Consider the following 13,404-nt stretch of genomic DNA (forward strand, 5'->3'; position numbering starts at 1 on the left):
ACTTTGTTTATCCAGTCCAACGATGTCCACAGCCTTTGTTTGCACAAACATAAAATAATGTCATCTTTGCTTCTGCTCGTCTAGACGAAGATTGGAAAAACACAGCTTCTGGGTGTCCACAGCGAGGACAGTTGATATTGGCTCGTGGCTGGAAATACAAAAAAAAAAAAAGATTAGCTTGTGTATAGCATTAAAAATGATCCAATCTTACAAGAGTAGGATCTGTTCCCAAATCGTGCAACACCATGGTTTGCTCCCTTTGAAAGAGATTAATATAAAATCTATGTCAATTCGTACAACAACATTACGAAGGTGCGTGAACAATTTCATGTCGATAAACACAGTAATTCTCTGCATCTTCCTCATATTCACAATTACGACATGCAAATAGCAATTTTCTATTGTTTTTATCTTCTTTGGGGTATAATAAGTTGTTACTATGCAAATCAGCTTAAATTAAGCATAAAATGTTATTCGTATGCGTCATGGTAGCATACCAATCTAGACAATATTTAAAGGTAGCCATTTGTTGTTGTATATTTTATATGTTTAATAATAAAAAGAAAGAAAAATATATGGAAATTTCGAGTCATTGTTCAGCAGAACAAGCGCTACTTGAAAAATTATGCTTGCTTTTCTGCGCTGACCATCAAAGGGACGATCCACTTGTTTGTTGCCAGCAAATGAAAGACAAAGCAAGATGCTCTCAAGAATAGTTTGTCAGTTATTCCAATGTTCACACCATACTTGGCTGTATTTTGTAATTGATGAGTCATAAAATGAGATATACCACCAAATACTTTCTCCTGTTTCACTGTTTCTAGACAAACGTGATTAAATCCAGCTTGATGAAGTTTATGCTTATATTCAGTAGGTGTCGACATGAGATTCTCTGCTGGTACTTTGCTTATAGTACATATCATTTTAAACAAGAATAGCTTCCAAGATGACTTTTTCAGTTCTTGTGAAAAGATTGGATCTAATGCAAAATCGAAGAGGCCAAGTGTTCCTTTATCATTTAAAAGGCTGTAAGCATTCTTGAAGAAATCCCAACGAGTGCCATAATGATAAGCTGAATCAATGCTTAGAATATGATCAAACTTGTATTTTGGGAATAATCTATCCAGATCATCTGCAGACCCGTGTAATAAAGTTATTTTTTGCTTTTGATCATCGGTTAATCTCTCATTAGCCATTTGCACCTGAGTCAATTCATTTGTGATTCCCTAGAATATAAGTTAGATCCCTGATGCAATCATATCCTCTCTACATGGCTTACTGTAACTTTGCAGTTAAACTGATCTATCATACACAAGTGTATTAAAAAGTGGTGATCATGACGTTGATTGTTACATACCTGCTAAGAGTAAGCATGAATCACCACATCCAAATCCCACATCTATGATATTTATCACAATGATTCAACAACAGAGTAATGGCCATACAACATCAACTACTTACCGAGTACACTATTTCCATTTCGAATACGGGTGTATTTGGCAGTTTCAAGCACTAGTTTGCTACAGGCATCGGAAAATGATGAGACATTGTCTGTCCATAGTCCCATATTAAACCAGAGTGTTGAAGGTGGCAGTTGAATGTTGAGTAGAATATGGCGTAAACCATACATTTCCTCTTTGTCTGTTGCCTTGAACGGTTTACTTCCGGAAAGTATTTGTTGTAGTAAATGATAGACCATGCAAGTCAGACCTATTGCATGCAAATAGAGTAAAACATCTCTTATGCCACTGGTAGTGCCTTTGACTATCAGTGGTAATAGAAGGATATAGACTGCAAATAGACTTATTCTTTCCGTGTCAAACATGCTGTAAGATAAAGTGAAAAAGAAAAAAGAAAGAATTAAAATTGTGCACAGATTTTTAATCACAAAGAGATTTATAGAAATAATTTTGTATTCAGAGCTTGGCCTGTAAATTCTTCTGTCATTTGTAAAGAAGTTGACGTGTTTTAATGTATGAAATGTACTGTATTTTTATAAAATATTGTCGTAAAATAAAAAAATTATTTACGTAAAAAGACGACAAAGAAAAATACGCTTGAATAAAACAACGTCATGTCAAAAGAGAGAGATAGTGAGTATATGTAGAAAAAAAGTATGTTAGCATTAGAGTATATATCCTAATATTAGTTTTACTTACCACCAAGGTGCATTCTGGGGAGGGTAGCGATAGCTACCCAGGATTGTATAAACAAAAAAAAAAAAAGAACGGAGGACACAGAGAACCCAGGGCGTCAGAAGAGACTATTGGAGAACGTTTCAGATACACGCCAGAGAGCAAAGAGGGCGGGACAAGCGAGTCAGAGCAAGGATCATGAGGCTTGTTTTTTGGAAATACAGTATATCCGTGGAAGTCAAGGCTGACACTACGAAAACATTCTTGGCAACGACGAATTTACATTTCGTACAACATGAATTTTGTTCTCACCTTGGGTGCATTTATTTTCGATCGCAGGCGAATTTACTTTCCGGACGCGGTTTGATAGCCAATACGTTGATACTTAGCAGAATATGGCACTGTCTACGTATCCTCACTGTACCTGCTTACTTTCTCGCCAAGATCCGTGCAGTAGTTGACCAATTCATCAATTTCAGATCCTTCCCGAAGGTCAGCTTTGACAATTGTCGACGCCCGCGAAAGGAGGGCGGTTTAGCGGTTCTAGATCCAGCTACTCAACTTCATGCACTTCAGTTACATTGGCTCCGACCACCCGTACAGCCTGACACGGAATCAAACTACAACCATTCTTATGCCGTTTCTCTGGTTGCCCTAGTCCTATTCTGCTTTTGGCCTTCGCAGAACTACGTTCGCCGGATGTAAAAGCAATGGGTTGCTGCAAGCTCCTATTTCAAGTAGTAGACATGCTGGATTTCTCTGTTAATTTGGAGGCATTGAATATATCGGTGGTCTTAGAGATTCCGGTTTCGCGGATATACCTCGATTTACCGACTTGGAACGGTCGTGGTCGCCGAACAAACTGGGGCCAACTGCGGATGAAGGATATCTTCGAATATAGCCCAATTCACAACTGTTTGAGGCAAAGACCTTACTTGTCAAACACAAGGTTTAAACATCGAGTAAGCCGATTCCATTCCTGGTTAGCAGATGGCCAGAGCCTAGTGCACTCCTCCATTGCAACCTTGTTCACACCGCACAACCTCAGACCAGACAGCCAATTCCAGTATACGTTATATCGAATGCCTCAACCTAACTTTGAAGATCTACTGACGGTAGAGCTACCAGGAGCCTTGGACTTCCATCATATATCACTCAAGCTATTCCGGATCTCATAGTTACTCCCCATTGATGCCCTACCGGCACACTATCCGCGTGGCCCTACTACGGCATGGCGCGCCTTCTGGTTATCTTCCTTCCCACACCAGGCGCACACCGTGCTCTGGAGGCATTACCGTCGTAAGTTGCCAACATGCCAGCGTCTACACCAGCTTTATCCGAATCGACACTTGGATCCTTACTGTCTTCTATGTGGAGGCGTCGAAGACGATGGGCACTTCTTGTGGCCTTGCATGCTCAAAAAAGAAACCTGGCCATGCATTGCAAATCGCTTTTTACAGCCTACTGCGAGACTTGCCTATGAATCTCTGACCTTAGACTCGTCTAAACGTATTCAAGTGCTTCAGGGCTACGTTTTGATGTTCAAACAGTCATTGCTTGTACGATCTGGGCTATCTGGCGGCGTCATTGGCGTTTTGTATTTGATGGTCGTACCTTCTGGCCCGATGAAGCTGCTGCACGAGCAACGCAAGCAATCAAGCGAATACATGATGAAAATATCTATAGAGAGCGTCTAAAATCATCTCACTCAGGTTAACGCAGCCTTTATTTTGTTCCGTGCTTCTATGTTCTTTATTATTTTCTTTAATAAGTACAAGCTAACTGGCGGTACTTGAATAAAATATACCATTTTACAAAAAAAAAATTACTTTCTGGACGCTTTTCTTTCTACTATAGGGGGAGTATGGATCTGAATAAATTGTATATTGTTATGTTACAGTCTCTAGCACACAAAATTAGTGTTATGTACCCAAATGTCTCTGGTATAAACCTGTATTTTGGCATTGAAGATATTCAAAAGGTGATATGGTTAAAGGATGTCAAGGATATGAGACATTTATTTTCAGTATTAAGAGAGGTTGACATGGTGTTGTCACGAGAAGTTGATGCTACTGACAACGTTTCACTACTAGATAGTCTTCCTGATGGCATTTCAAGGAACGATAAATGCTACATAGGAAAATTGGATGAGATATTATTGTGACTTTTTAAAGATTGTAAATGGAATATGGATAGGCCATGGGAATATGTGATGCAAGTCATATTGTGATATATTAATATAATAAAATATATAAAAAAAAATTACTTTCCAGAAAGAGTGTATAATCGTGGACTTTTAGAGGAGAAACAATAGAGATTGTGTCAGCCTCTTGAATCAACATAAATATATACCCACCTAATGTCAAAGAAGACTGCTTACTACTCCTGGCTAGTGTAATAGATACTATCAGTAGCCAGAGTTTTTTTCAGGGAAGGGCAGAGTCCATAAGTAAGCTGCCATCATGCTTTTTTTTTCTGTCATGCGTCATAGACAATGCATACAGATTACTCAATTTTTATCATTACATATTACACGATGAACACCCAAACAACCTAAAGCTAGAAGCAATGTTTATTGTTACGTTTATTACACTTTCTTACAAAAGCAATTTCACGCATTCAAAGCTCACACATTGTCCAATCATTTCTCTTTTTACCATAACTGTTTTGTTCTTTATTTTAAAACCCAATTTCATACCTCGCCTAATTTTAAAAAGCTATAAAAGCGTGTTTTTTTTACCCATTACTTCCCCCCTTTTCTCTGGAGGGTTAGCTTCTCTTTCCCTTCTGTCCTCATAAAAGCCTATGAGGATATTATCGCAGTTATTATGTGCGATATATGTAAGCATAAGGCAATCTGAGTTTGCTCTGATTTGATTTTAAGTGGAGCTATTATAGTTTTTAAAGCCAAAATGAGACGAAGATGTGGATTTATGATAAAGGCACCCTGTATTCTACATATACGTACAGATAAATGAATTGCAGGAGTAATGCTCAATCTTAGAGAGCCTCAAAAATACCACAACCGTATCATTTAGACATAGCGACTCCTACTTTTATAAAAAGACAATGTAAAAGCTTTTTTGACAATGTGATCATAATTATGATAAGACATGCATATTACATTTCATTCTTTAATCTACTTTGTCTTTGTTTCTAATCCTAGTGAAATCAATGTAGTTGTCATTTGTTGAAAAACGGTAATGCTTATGCTTGAAATTAGCCTTTTGATTAAACAGTGTGAAATATTAATATACTTGAAAAGAGAGACCCATTTGTGTATATTTAAGCTTATTGATCTCTGTATTATTACATTACAATTCAGGAACGCTCAATCTTACTATAGCTCCTGTCACTCTCTTCTTTAACAACCAGCCGTGTCCACTAACTGACGAGCATAAAACAGCACAAATAGGGAAAACACTACTACAAAGCATACTAATAGTGTAAAATTAAATAATACATATAAAAACCAACTTGGCTATGATTCGCTTTGATTATCTTTGGGGGAAAGATTTATTCCTTTCAACGTTTCCCACAATATATTCATTATGTAATTTTGAACTTTTTTAGCTTTCTGCATTTTATACAAAGTTGTATATCTCGTTACTAAGCTGAATTCAAATATAAACAATTCCCTTTTTCAACGCCCTTTTAACAACTCTTGTTTTATCAAAACCAACTATTTTACTATATCATGGATATTCAAGCTCTTTTCAGTGTTAAGGATAAGGTTGTTCTCGTTACCGGCGGTTCTCGTGGTATCGGTGAAATGATTGCAACTGTAGATGACATATGATCTATAACAGTATAAAAAGCTAATCAACACATTAGGGTTTCGTCCAAGGTGGTGCCAAGGTGTATATCAGTAGTCGTTCAGCAAAGGCTTGTGATGAGGTAATCAGTTTATTTTATAAAAAAGAAAAGAAAAATTAAAATTATACAAGGTTGCTGCCAAATTGAACGCTTTAGGACCTGGAAAATGTATCGCATTGCCAGCCGATTTACAAAGCATTGAGGATATCAAAAGACTAGTCGAGGAGCTTAGTAAACGCGAGGATCGTAAGTACATTAATATTATAGGAGGAATATAACTGACACTATACAAGATTTGGATGTGCTTGTCAACAACGCTGGTGCTACTTGGGGAGCTCCTCTTGATGAATATCCTGATGCTGCTTTCCAAAAAGTAATGAATCTTAATGTCACTCGTATATTCACATTAACACAGGCGTAAGTCGAGATAAGAAAAAAAGATTAAGTTACCAACTATTTTCATTCATAGCTGTCTTCCTCTTTTGAGAGCCAAGGCTTCTGCAGAGAATCCTTCTCGCGTGATCAACATTGGCTCAATCAATGGCATTTCCGTAAGTTGACCTCTTTTCTCTCTCTTTAACGGTGACTAATCATACATCAAATACACAGGCTCCTGGAATGGAAACCTATGCTTACTCATCCTCAAAAGCTGCTGTTCATCACTTATCTCGTCACTTGGCTGGCAGGTTGGGTAGAGAACACATTCTTGTCAATGCAATTGCTCCTGGCTCTTTCCCCTCCAAGATGATGGCTGCTACCCTTAAAAACTTTGGTGATGCCATCGTTGCCGGTGTTCCTGTTGGTCGTGTTGGTAGTCCTGAAGACATTGCTGGTACTTGTATCTATCTTGCCTCACGTGCTGGTCAATACACTGCTGGAGCTGTTATCACCGTTGACGGTGGAGCTCTTCAAGGCTCCAAGTTATAATCTGTTTTGCAGTTGCTTTAAAAAATAAAATCATTTTAAAACTTGATGTTCTTGATATTGTCTTTAAAAAGGATGTTTATTTTTTGATTTAACAAAGAAAGGTATTTGCAATGAGAAATTCCTACAAACCCTGCCTTATTTGTATCTTGTAACTACAAGTAATTCATTTACGAATCGACAATCAAGACAAGTACGTATAAAACCCTCATGAGTTGATTAAGCAACTCTTGTTGCAAAGTAGCCTTTCACACAGTGTTTCAGCTTGGCTATCTACGTCTATAACTATAGGGAGAAGAAGATAAAGTACGTACCCAGTTATTTTGACAATGGTTAACCGCCTAAAAGAAATCGACACAATAGGAAAGATTAGCCACTACTTAAAGCTTATAAAGTGTTTCTCATTGTGAAATAAAGTTAATTAAATTCTAGTTCGGGCCGGACCATGATTTTTAGTGGAAATGATACTCGGAGTTAGGTGAGCGGCTAGTCCACTGCTGATGACTGTAGCCGCTCCATCCACATTATAGAAGAGAAGCTAAACTAGAAATCGTTTTTCCCCCTCTCTATTCAGTAAAGCATTTTCAGCCATGGTAAACATCTATCAATCCATCCAGCCATAGAACAACCCTCACTCACTGTTTGATATCATATAGCCTACTAGACTTCACCACAACAGAAAGAAGCGTGGACACGTTTCCGCCGGTCACGGTCGTGTTGGTAAGAAAGAATTACACATTACATGATCCACATGAGTAATGTCTTTCATTTTATAGGTAAGCACAGAAAGCATCCTGGTGGTCGTGGTCTTGCTGGTGGTCAACACCATCACCGTACCAACATGGATAAGTACCATCCTGGTTACTTTGGTAAGGTCGGTATGCGTCACTTCCACTTGAAGAAGAACCCTCTCTGGCGTCCTGTCATCAACCTTGACAAAATCTGGACTCTTGCTGGTGAAGGTGTTCGTGAAAAGTACAAGAACACCGAAAAGGTTCCTGTCATTGATACTCTTCAACATGTAAGATTTTACTTTATAACAAGAAATGTAATTACTGATTACATGTGTGTCAATAGGGTTATGCTAAGGTTTTGGCTAAGGGTACCATCAGCCAACCCGTCATTGTTCGTACTCGTTACGTCTCTGCACTCGCCGAAAAGAAGATCAAGGAAGCCGGTGGTGTTGTTGAACTCATTGCCTAAATCTGTTAATTTTTCCCCCTCTTTTTTGTGCTTGTGTGCAAAATAAATTACTGATCAAAAATGCGCTTGCTTGTCGAATCATTGTAAATTTAGCATGAATTTTGTATTAATGACTGAAAGTGTTAAGAGAAAAAGACAATATGTGTATTAGCAAATGAAGGATTCCTTTTTATTGAAAGAATGCAGATTGTAATAGGAATACGTGAGGGGATCTACTGGTCATATGGGAGATTGAGATAAAAAAAGAAGTTTGCTGATGGGGTAAAACAATGAAGTAGCTTATTTGGAACTGGTGTACTTGGTGACAGCCTTGGTACCTTCAGAGACGGCGTGCTTGGCGAGTTCACCAGGAAGGATGAGACGAACAGCGGTTTGAATTTCACGAGAAGAGATGGTGGAACGCTTGTTGTAGGCAGCCAACTTGGAGGCTTCAGTAGCAATACGTTCAAAGATATCGTTGACGAAGGAGTTCAAGATGGACATGGCCTTGTTGGAGATACCAGTATCGGGGTGGACTTGCTTCAAGACCTTGTAGATGTAAGAGGAATAAGTTTCACGACGAGAAAGTCTCTTCTTCTTGTTGTCCTTGGGGACATTCTTCTTGGTTTCCTTAGTAGCGGTTTCAGCAGCCATGTTTAATAATAATTATGAAAAATTGGAAAAAAGGTTCTCAAAATTCAACTGGTTTTATATAGAAAAACAGAATCGTGACTCGGTTTTCCGAAAAGGAAATTTTTAGGTCTATGACAGGGCCATCCTCAGATTGCCTTTGAAAACAATAAAGACTTATACTTGTTTCGCGAAACAAACGCGTTTTTCAAAGGAATTTGAGGTCAAAGAAGTCATCTGTAAAGGAAAAAAAAATTGAACAAAAAATCTTTTTTTTGCCCTGTCGTTTTTTATAAGGATGGTGTTTGTCATCTTTTTAAAATTCAAGTGAAAAAAAAAAACGCGGAATTTGAAAAAAGGAGGGGTCCCAATTTTGCATATATAAAGGGCGGTCTTGATCTTTTTTTCTGCCTTTTTTCAATACTTGTTAACTTACAACTTTAAAATGTCTGGTGGAAAATCTGGTGGAAAGTCTGCTGCTGGCTCCAAGTCTCAAACTCGTTCTTCTAAGGCCGGTCTTCAATTCCCTGTCGGTCGTATTCACCGTCTCCTTCGTCGTGGTAACTACGCTCAACGTGTCGGTGCTGGTGCCCCCGTTTACCTCGCTGCCGTTCTTGAATACCTTGCTGCTGAAATTCTCGAATTAGCTGGTAACGCTGCTCGTGATAACAAGAAGTCTCGTATCATCCCCCGTCACCTCCAATTGGCCATCCGTAACGATGAAGAATTGAACAAGCTTCTCGGTCATGTCACCATTGCCCAAGGTGGTGTCCTCCCCAACATTCACGCTTCCTTGTTGCCTACCAAGTCCAAGAAGGCTGGTGCTTCTCAAGAACTCTAAACTATCAACAACAACAACAACAACAACAATACTAGCAATCACATTCTGACTCGCTAATCAAAACTTTTTACATAATGTATTCATTTTTTCATTACGATTTGTATTCCTTCAAGTTTTTAAATACCATGGATGCTTTTTTCTATAAATAAAGAGCCTTATTTGTACAAACAACTGTTTTCTTTGTGTACGTGCTTTACTTAAAATGTGTGGCTGTGTTGAATGCGATAAACATGTTCTGTAATGTGACTAACGTACTAATCTCTGATTAATGTTTTGGAATATAAAACCTATATATACATCAGTAAACAGGACAGACATGTTCCTGTAATGTTACTAATGTAATAATCAGAGACTAATGTGCTCATGAGCTCATTCACTCATGTACTTATCAGAGACTATTGTTCTAATGTATACTCATGTACTCTTTTCTAGTGTGTTAAATATACTTATGTGTTAACTACTGTATTCATTCATAAATCCCTAGATAGAGATCTGTTTTTCGCTGTAATAGTTACGGTGTACAATTTCTTTATATGGTAAAGGCTATCATCCCACACACTTCTAACCCAATTCACACAGAATGCATAAAACAATTTTTTTTCACAAGGGATTTATTTGGTTTTGCAATATACTTTATTCACAAATTATTCGCAGGCTGATAAAAAAATGATAATTTCAGACAAGATAAAAGAGAGCCCACAAGAAGCAAAAGAATGAGATATAAAAAGAAAGGATTAGTAAATCAGTTATTAATTTGATATTAAATACTTACATTATAAAGAAGGGGATTTATGAGAAAAAGAAGCAGGAAAAGTGAGTAAACTTGTAAAAGAGATTATGAATATCTTATCCAAAGTGCATCATGGGTAGAGCCAGCGATAACTGGCCCGGAAAAGAAAGAAAGAGAGAGAGAAAAGGCAAGAGAGAGCAAGAGAGAATGGCCAAAGGAGTGGAAGGGGCTGAAGGAGTGGATGGGACCAAGGTTTGGTAAGAACCAAACTAGAATAAATAATATAACACACCTTAGGGCTAGTTGGGAAATAGCTGGTCTTATTTTTTGGCCCAAAGAAAAAGTCAAGATCAGGCTATTTAAACAAAGTCTCTAACTTTTTCAGTTATGTTATTCATGCATGTTGACCACATTTATCTCTTAAAAATATCAAGTTCATTGCCTTTTTAAAAATAAAGAAAAGATTGATAACCAACTAATGTGTAATTGTTATTGATATTTTATTGTGCGAATTTGTTTTGCAATATAAAATTAGAAAAAAGCTTGAAGCAAAAAAAGCTATATACAAAATGCTAAACTTGTTTTTGCAAGTTTTAATTATGGGAATCAATATATTTTTTGGTTCAAGATGCAAATATTAGATGAGAGTGCTTATCCACCGAAACCATAGAGGGTGCGGCCTTGTCTCTTGAGAGCATAGACAACATCCAAAGAGGTAACAGTCTTTCTCTTGGCATGTTCAGTGTAAGTAACAGCATCACGAATAACGTTTTCGAGGAAGGACTTCAAGACATTACGAGTTTCTTCATAGATGAGACCAGAGATACGCTTGACACCACCACGACGGGCAAGACGACGAATAGCAGGCTTGGTAATACCTTGAATGTTATCACGAAGAATCTTACGATGACGCTTGGCACCACCCTTTCCGAGACCTTTACCACCTTTTCCACGACCAGTCATTGTTATTAAATTTAAATAAGTGAAAAAAAAAAAGAAAAATAAAAAGCTCCCCCTTTTATAGGTTCGAAGTCAAGTCACACGGGATTTACCATAAATTGGGACACCGTTATTTTTTTTTGGATTTGAAAACAAAAACTTTTTTTGATTCACGTAAAAAAAAAAAAAAGAGGCGCGAATGAATTTTTTAAAAATAAAAAAAATTACAAAAAAGTATAGCTTTTATATATAAGCCAATGCAAAATAAAGTCCAAATTAAACCAAAAAAAAGTGCGTCGTGGATATCAGTGGAATTTATTATATAAGTCTTTATTCTATTTGTTTTGTTAAGGAAAAGACTATTTTATTGTAGCTTGAAAGAATCCATTTCTCAAATTTAAAAATATCCTGTCTTTTTTTTTTGTTAAACGCGCGAACTGAAAAAAAAAAATAGGATATTTTTCAAGTTAAAAAAAAAGCAAGATTGAATGTCCGTCAAAGATGATATAAAAGGACAAGGACTTTCCTTTCTTTTTACTTTTTTTCATCTTTTTACTCTTGATTAAATATGGCTCGTACTAAGCAAACTGCTCGTAAATCCACTGGTGGTAAGGCCCCTCGTAAGCAATTGGCTACCAAGGCTGCCCGTAAGTCTGCTCCCTCTACTGGTGGTGTCAAGAAGCCTCATCGTTACAGACCCGGTACTGTCGCTCTTCGTGAAATCCGTCGTTATCAAAAGTCCACTGAGCTCTTGATCCGTAAGCTTCCTTTCCAACGTCTCGTTCGTGAAATTGCTCAAGACTTCAAGACTGACTTGCGTTTCCAATCTTCTGCTATTGGTGCCCTCCAAGAAGCCTCTGAAGCTTACTTGGTCTCTCTCTTTGAAGATACTAACTTGGCTGCTATCCACGCCAAGCGTGTTACCATTCAACCCAAGGATATTCAATTAGCTCGTCGTCTCCGTGGTGAACGCTCTTAAATACCCTTCAAACAACGACTCTAAATACATCTCAGCAGCAACAGCAACAACACGACAATAAATATTTTTAATATGAAAAGAAAGTTTTTTCATTTGTACAGTTTTTATTTTCATTATTTCATAAATAAAATGAACTTTTTTTAAAAATACCACAAAATAGAATGTGCTGCTTTATTTGTATGAATCCTTTTTTAAGCAAGTGCATACATGCACCAACTACATGTATTTTTGTTTGACAAGGTATAAAATCGTCATGGTAACCAAAATAATTATACATTGCCAAGCAACACTAATATATCTAAATGTTTGCTTTTCGTTTTTTATTCATTTTTTTTCAAGAAAAATGATTACTAAAAAATGACAGGCAAACCACATGACTGAGTGAAGATTTATACAAATTTGGAAATCTCGCAACGTAATACGAATTAGTACGATCGGGCACCAACTTACTATTTTTGTACCTAAAGATCTCTGGCATATCAGACAGCATGTTTACACCATTTGATTGGCTATTTTCATAATCAGCAAAGCTTACAGTCTACAAAGAAAAGATACAAAAAAAAATTCGCTTTTAAAATGAGAATTTATTTACAATAAAGCCCAAAAATAAAGAAAAGATAGGGTTGAAGGTCCTTCTTTTTTGTAGCTGTAAAATTTATACATAAATAAGGAAAAATAGATTTTTGGGGGATATCAAATTTTATAGAATAAATGCTATTTGAATGTACGATAAACTCTTTAGAGCTCTTGAGAAGCACCAGCCTTCTTGGACTTGGTAGGCAACAAGGAAGCGTGAATGTTGGGGAGGACACCACCTTGGGCAATGGTGACATGACCGAGAAGCTTGTTCAATTCTTCATCGTTACGGATGGCCAATTGGAGGTGACGGGGGATGATACGAGACTTCTTGTTATCACGAGCAGCGTTACCAGCTAATTCGAGAATTTCAGCAGCAAGGTATTCAAGAACGGCAGCGAGGTAAACGGGGGCACCAGCACCGACACGTTGAGCGTAGTTACCACGACGAAGGAGACGGTGAATACGACCGACAGGGAATTGAAGACCGGCCTTAGAAGAACGAGTTTGAGACTTGGAGCCAGCAGCAGACTTTCCACCAGATTTTCCACCAGACATGTTTGTATGAATTGAAGTAAAAGGGAAAAAAAGGAAATTGGGCCTAAAAAAAGAGGAGCTTATATATCTATCAGAAATGACAGCTTTTTTTTTT

At 37.5% G+C, this 13,404-nt stretch overlaps 10 protein-coding genes across 10 annotated transcripts in view; 5 read left to right on the top strand and 5 right to left on the bottom strand.

The window, feature by feature from the left end:
* Positions 1-7: 7 nt before the first annotated feature.
* Positions 8-526, bottom strand: RHIMIDRAFT_202830 (DNA-directed RNA polymerase II subunit RPB9; the record flags this gene model as incomplete). The annotated part of the gene is made up of 4 exons (XM_023606642.1): positions 8-148; positions 212-257; positions 309-437; positions 498-526. The coding sequence occupies 4 exons, from the start codon at positions 524-526 to the stop codon at positions 8-10; spliced, it is 345 nt and encodes a 114-aa protein (XP_023466336.1).
* Positions 527-623: 97 nt separating this feature from the next.
* Positions 624-1,825, bottom strand: RHIMIDRAFT_251572 (S-adenosyl-L-methionine-dependent methyltransferase; the record flags this gene model as incomplete). Its single annotated transcript, XM_023610856.1, has 4 exons — positions 624-1,226; positions 1,280-1,302; positions 1,358-1,399; positions 1,462-1,825. The coding sequence occupies 4 exons, from the start codon at positions 1,823-1,825 to the stop codon at positions 624-626; spliced, it is 1,032 nt and encodes a 343-aa protein (XP_023466337.1).
* Positions 1,826-2,845: 1,020 nt separating this feature from the next.
* Positions 2,846-3,962, top strand: RHIMIDRAFT_291967 (uncharacterized protein; the record flags this gene model as incomplete). The annotated part of the gene is made up of 2 exons (XM_023613853.1): positions 2,846-3,250; positions 3,314-3,962. The coding sequence occupies 2 exons, from the start codon at positions 2,846-2,848 to the stop codon at positions 3,830-3,832; spliced, it is 924 nt and encodes a 307-aa protein (XP_023466338.1). The 3' UTR covers positions 3,833-3,962.
* Positions 3,963-5,832: 1,870 nt separating this feature from the next.
* On the top strand, positions 5,833-6,878 carry RHIMIDRAFT_287666 (NAD(P)-binding protein; the record flags this gene model as incomplete). The annotated part of the gene is made up of 6 exons (XM_023613493.1): positions 5,833-5,919; positions 5,970-6,032; positions 6,083-6,197; positions 6,245-6,368; positions 6,421-6,502; positions 6,561-6,878. 6 exons carry the CDS (start codon positions 5,833-5,835, stop codon positions 6,876-6,878), a joined length of 789 nt encoding a protein of 262 aa, XP_023466339.1.
* A 587-nt stretch (positions 6,879-7,465) lies between these two features.
* Positions 7,466-8,078, top strand: RHIMIDRAFT_251574 (uncharacterized protein; the record flags this gene model as incomplete). Its single annotated transcript, XM_023610857.1, has 4 exons — positions 7,466-7,468; positions 7,532-7,595; positions 7,652-7,896; positions 7,953-8,078. The coding sequence occupies 4 exons, from the start codon at positions 7,466-7,468 to the stop codon at positions 8,076-8,078; spliced, it is 438 nt and encodes a 145-aa protein (XP_023466340.1).
* A 279-nt stretch (positions 8,079-8,357) lies between these two features.
* On the bottom strand, positions 8,358-8,711 carry RHIMIDRAFT_202757 (histone H2b; the record flags this gene model as incomplete). The annotated part of the gene is made up of 1 exon (XM_023606635.1): positions 8,358-8,711. One exon carries the CDS (start codon positions 8,709-8,711, stop codon positions 8,358-8,360), a length of 354 nt encoding a protein of 117 aa, XP_023466341.1.
* A 421-nt stretch (positions 8,712-9,132) lies between these two features.
* Positions 9,133-9,528, top strand: RHIMIDRAFT_251576 (histone-fold-containing protein; the record flags this gene model as incomplete). Its single annotated transcript, XM_023610858.1, has 1 exon — positions 9,133-9,528. One exon carries the CDS (start codon positions 9,133-9,135, stop codon positions 9,526-9,528), a length of 396 nt encoding a protein of 131 aa, XP_023466342.1.
* A 1,211-nt stretch (positions 9,529-10,739) lies between these two features.
* On the bottom strand, positions 10,740-11,222 carry RHIMIDRAFT_282754 (histone-fold-containing protein; the record flags this gene model as incomplete). Its single annotated transcript, XM_023613093.1, has 1 exon — positions 10,740-11,222. A coding segment is annotated over one exon (313 nt), but the record flags the coding sequence as incomplete, so codon positions are not given.
* A 543-nt stretch (positions 11,223-11,765) lies between these two features.
* On the top strand, positions 11,766-12,176 carry RHIMIDRAFT_282755 (histone H3; the record flags this gene model as incomplete). Its single annotated transcript, XM_023613094.1, has 1 exon — positions 11,766-12,176. The coding sequence occupies one exon, from the start codon at positions 11,766-11,768 to the stop codon at positions 12,174-12,176; it is 411 nt and encodes a 136-aa protein (XP_023466344.1).
* A 415-nt stretch (positions 12,177-12,591) lies between these two features.
* The window catches only part of RHIMIDRAFT_226687 (histone-fold-containing protein), a 1,123-nt gene continuing 310 nt past the window's right edge, over positions 12,592-13,404 (bottom strand). The window contains exon 2 of the mRNA XM_023607577.1: positions 12,592-13,222. Within this exon, the coding sequence (XP_023466345.1) occupies positions 12,915-13,222 (308 nt within the window). The 3' untranslated portion in view covers positions 12,592-12,914. The remainder of the gene's footprint in view (positions 13,223-13,404) is intronic.

Source organism: Rhizopus microsporus (genome assembly GCF_002708625.1).
Source record: "Rhizopus microsporus ATCC 52813 unplaced genomic scaffold scaffold_8, whole genome shotgun sequence".
Taxonomy (NCBI): domain Eukaryota; kingdom Fungi; phylum Mucoromycota; class Mucoromycetes; order Mucorales; family Rhizopodaceae; genus Rhizopus; species Rhizopus microsporus.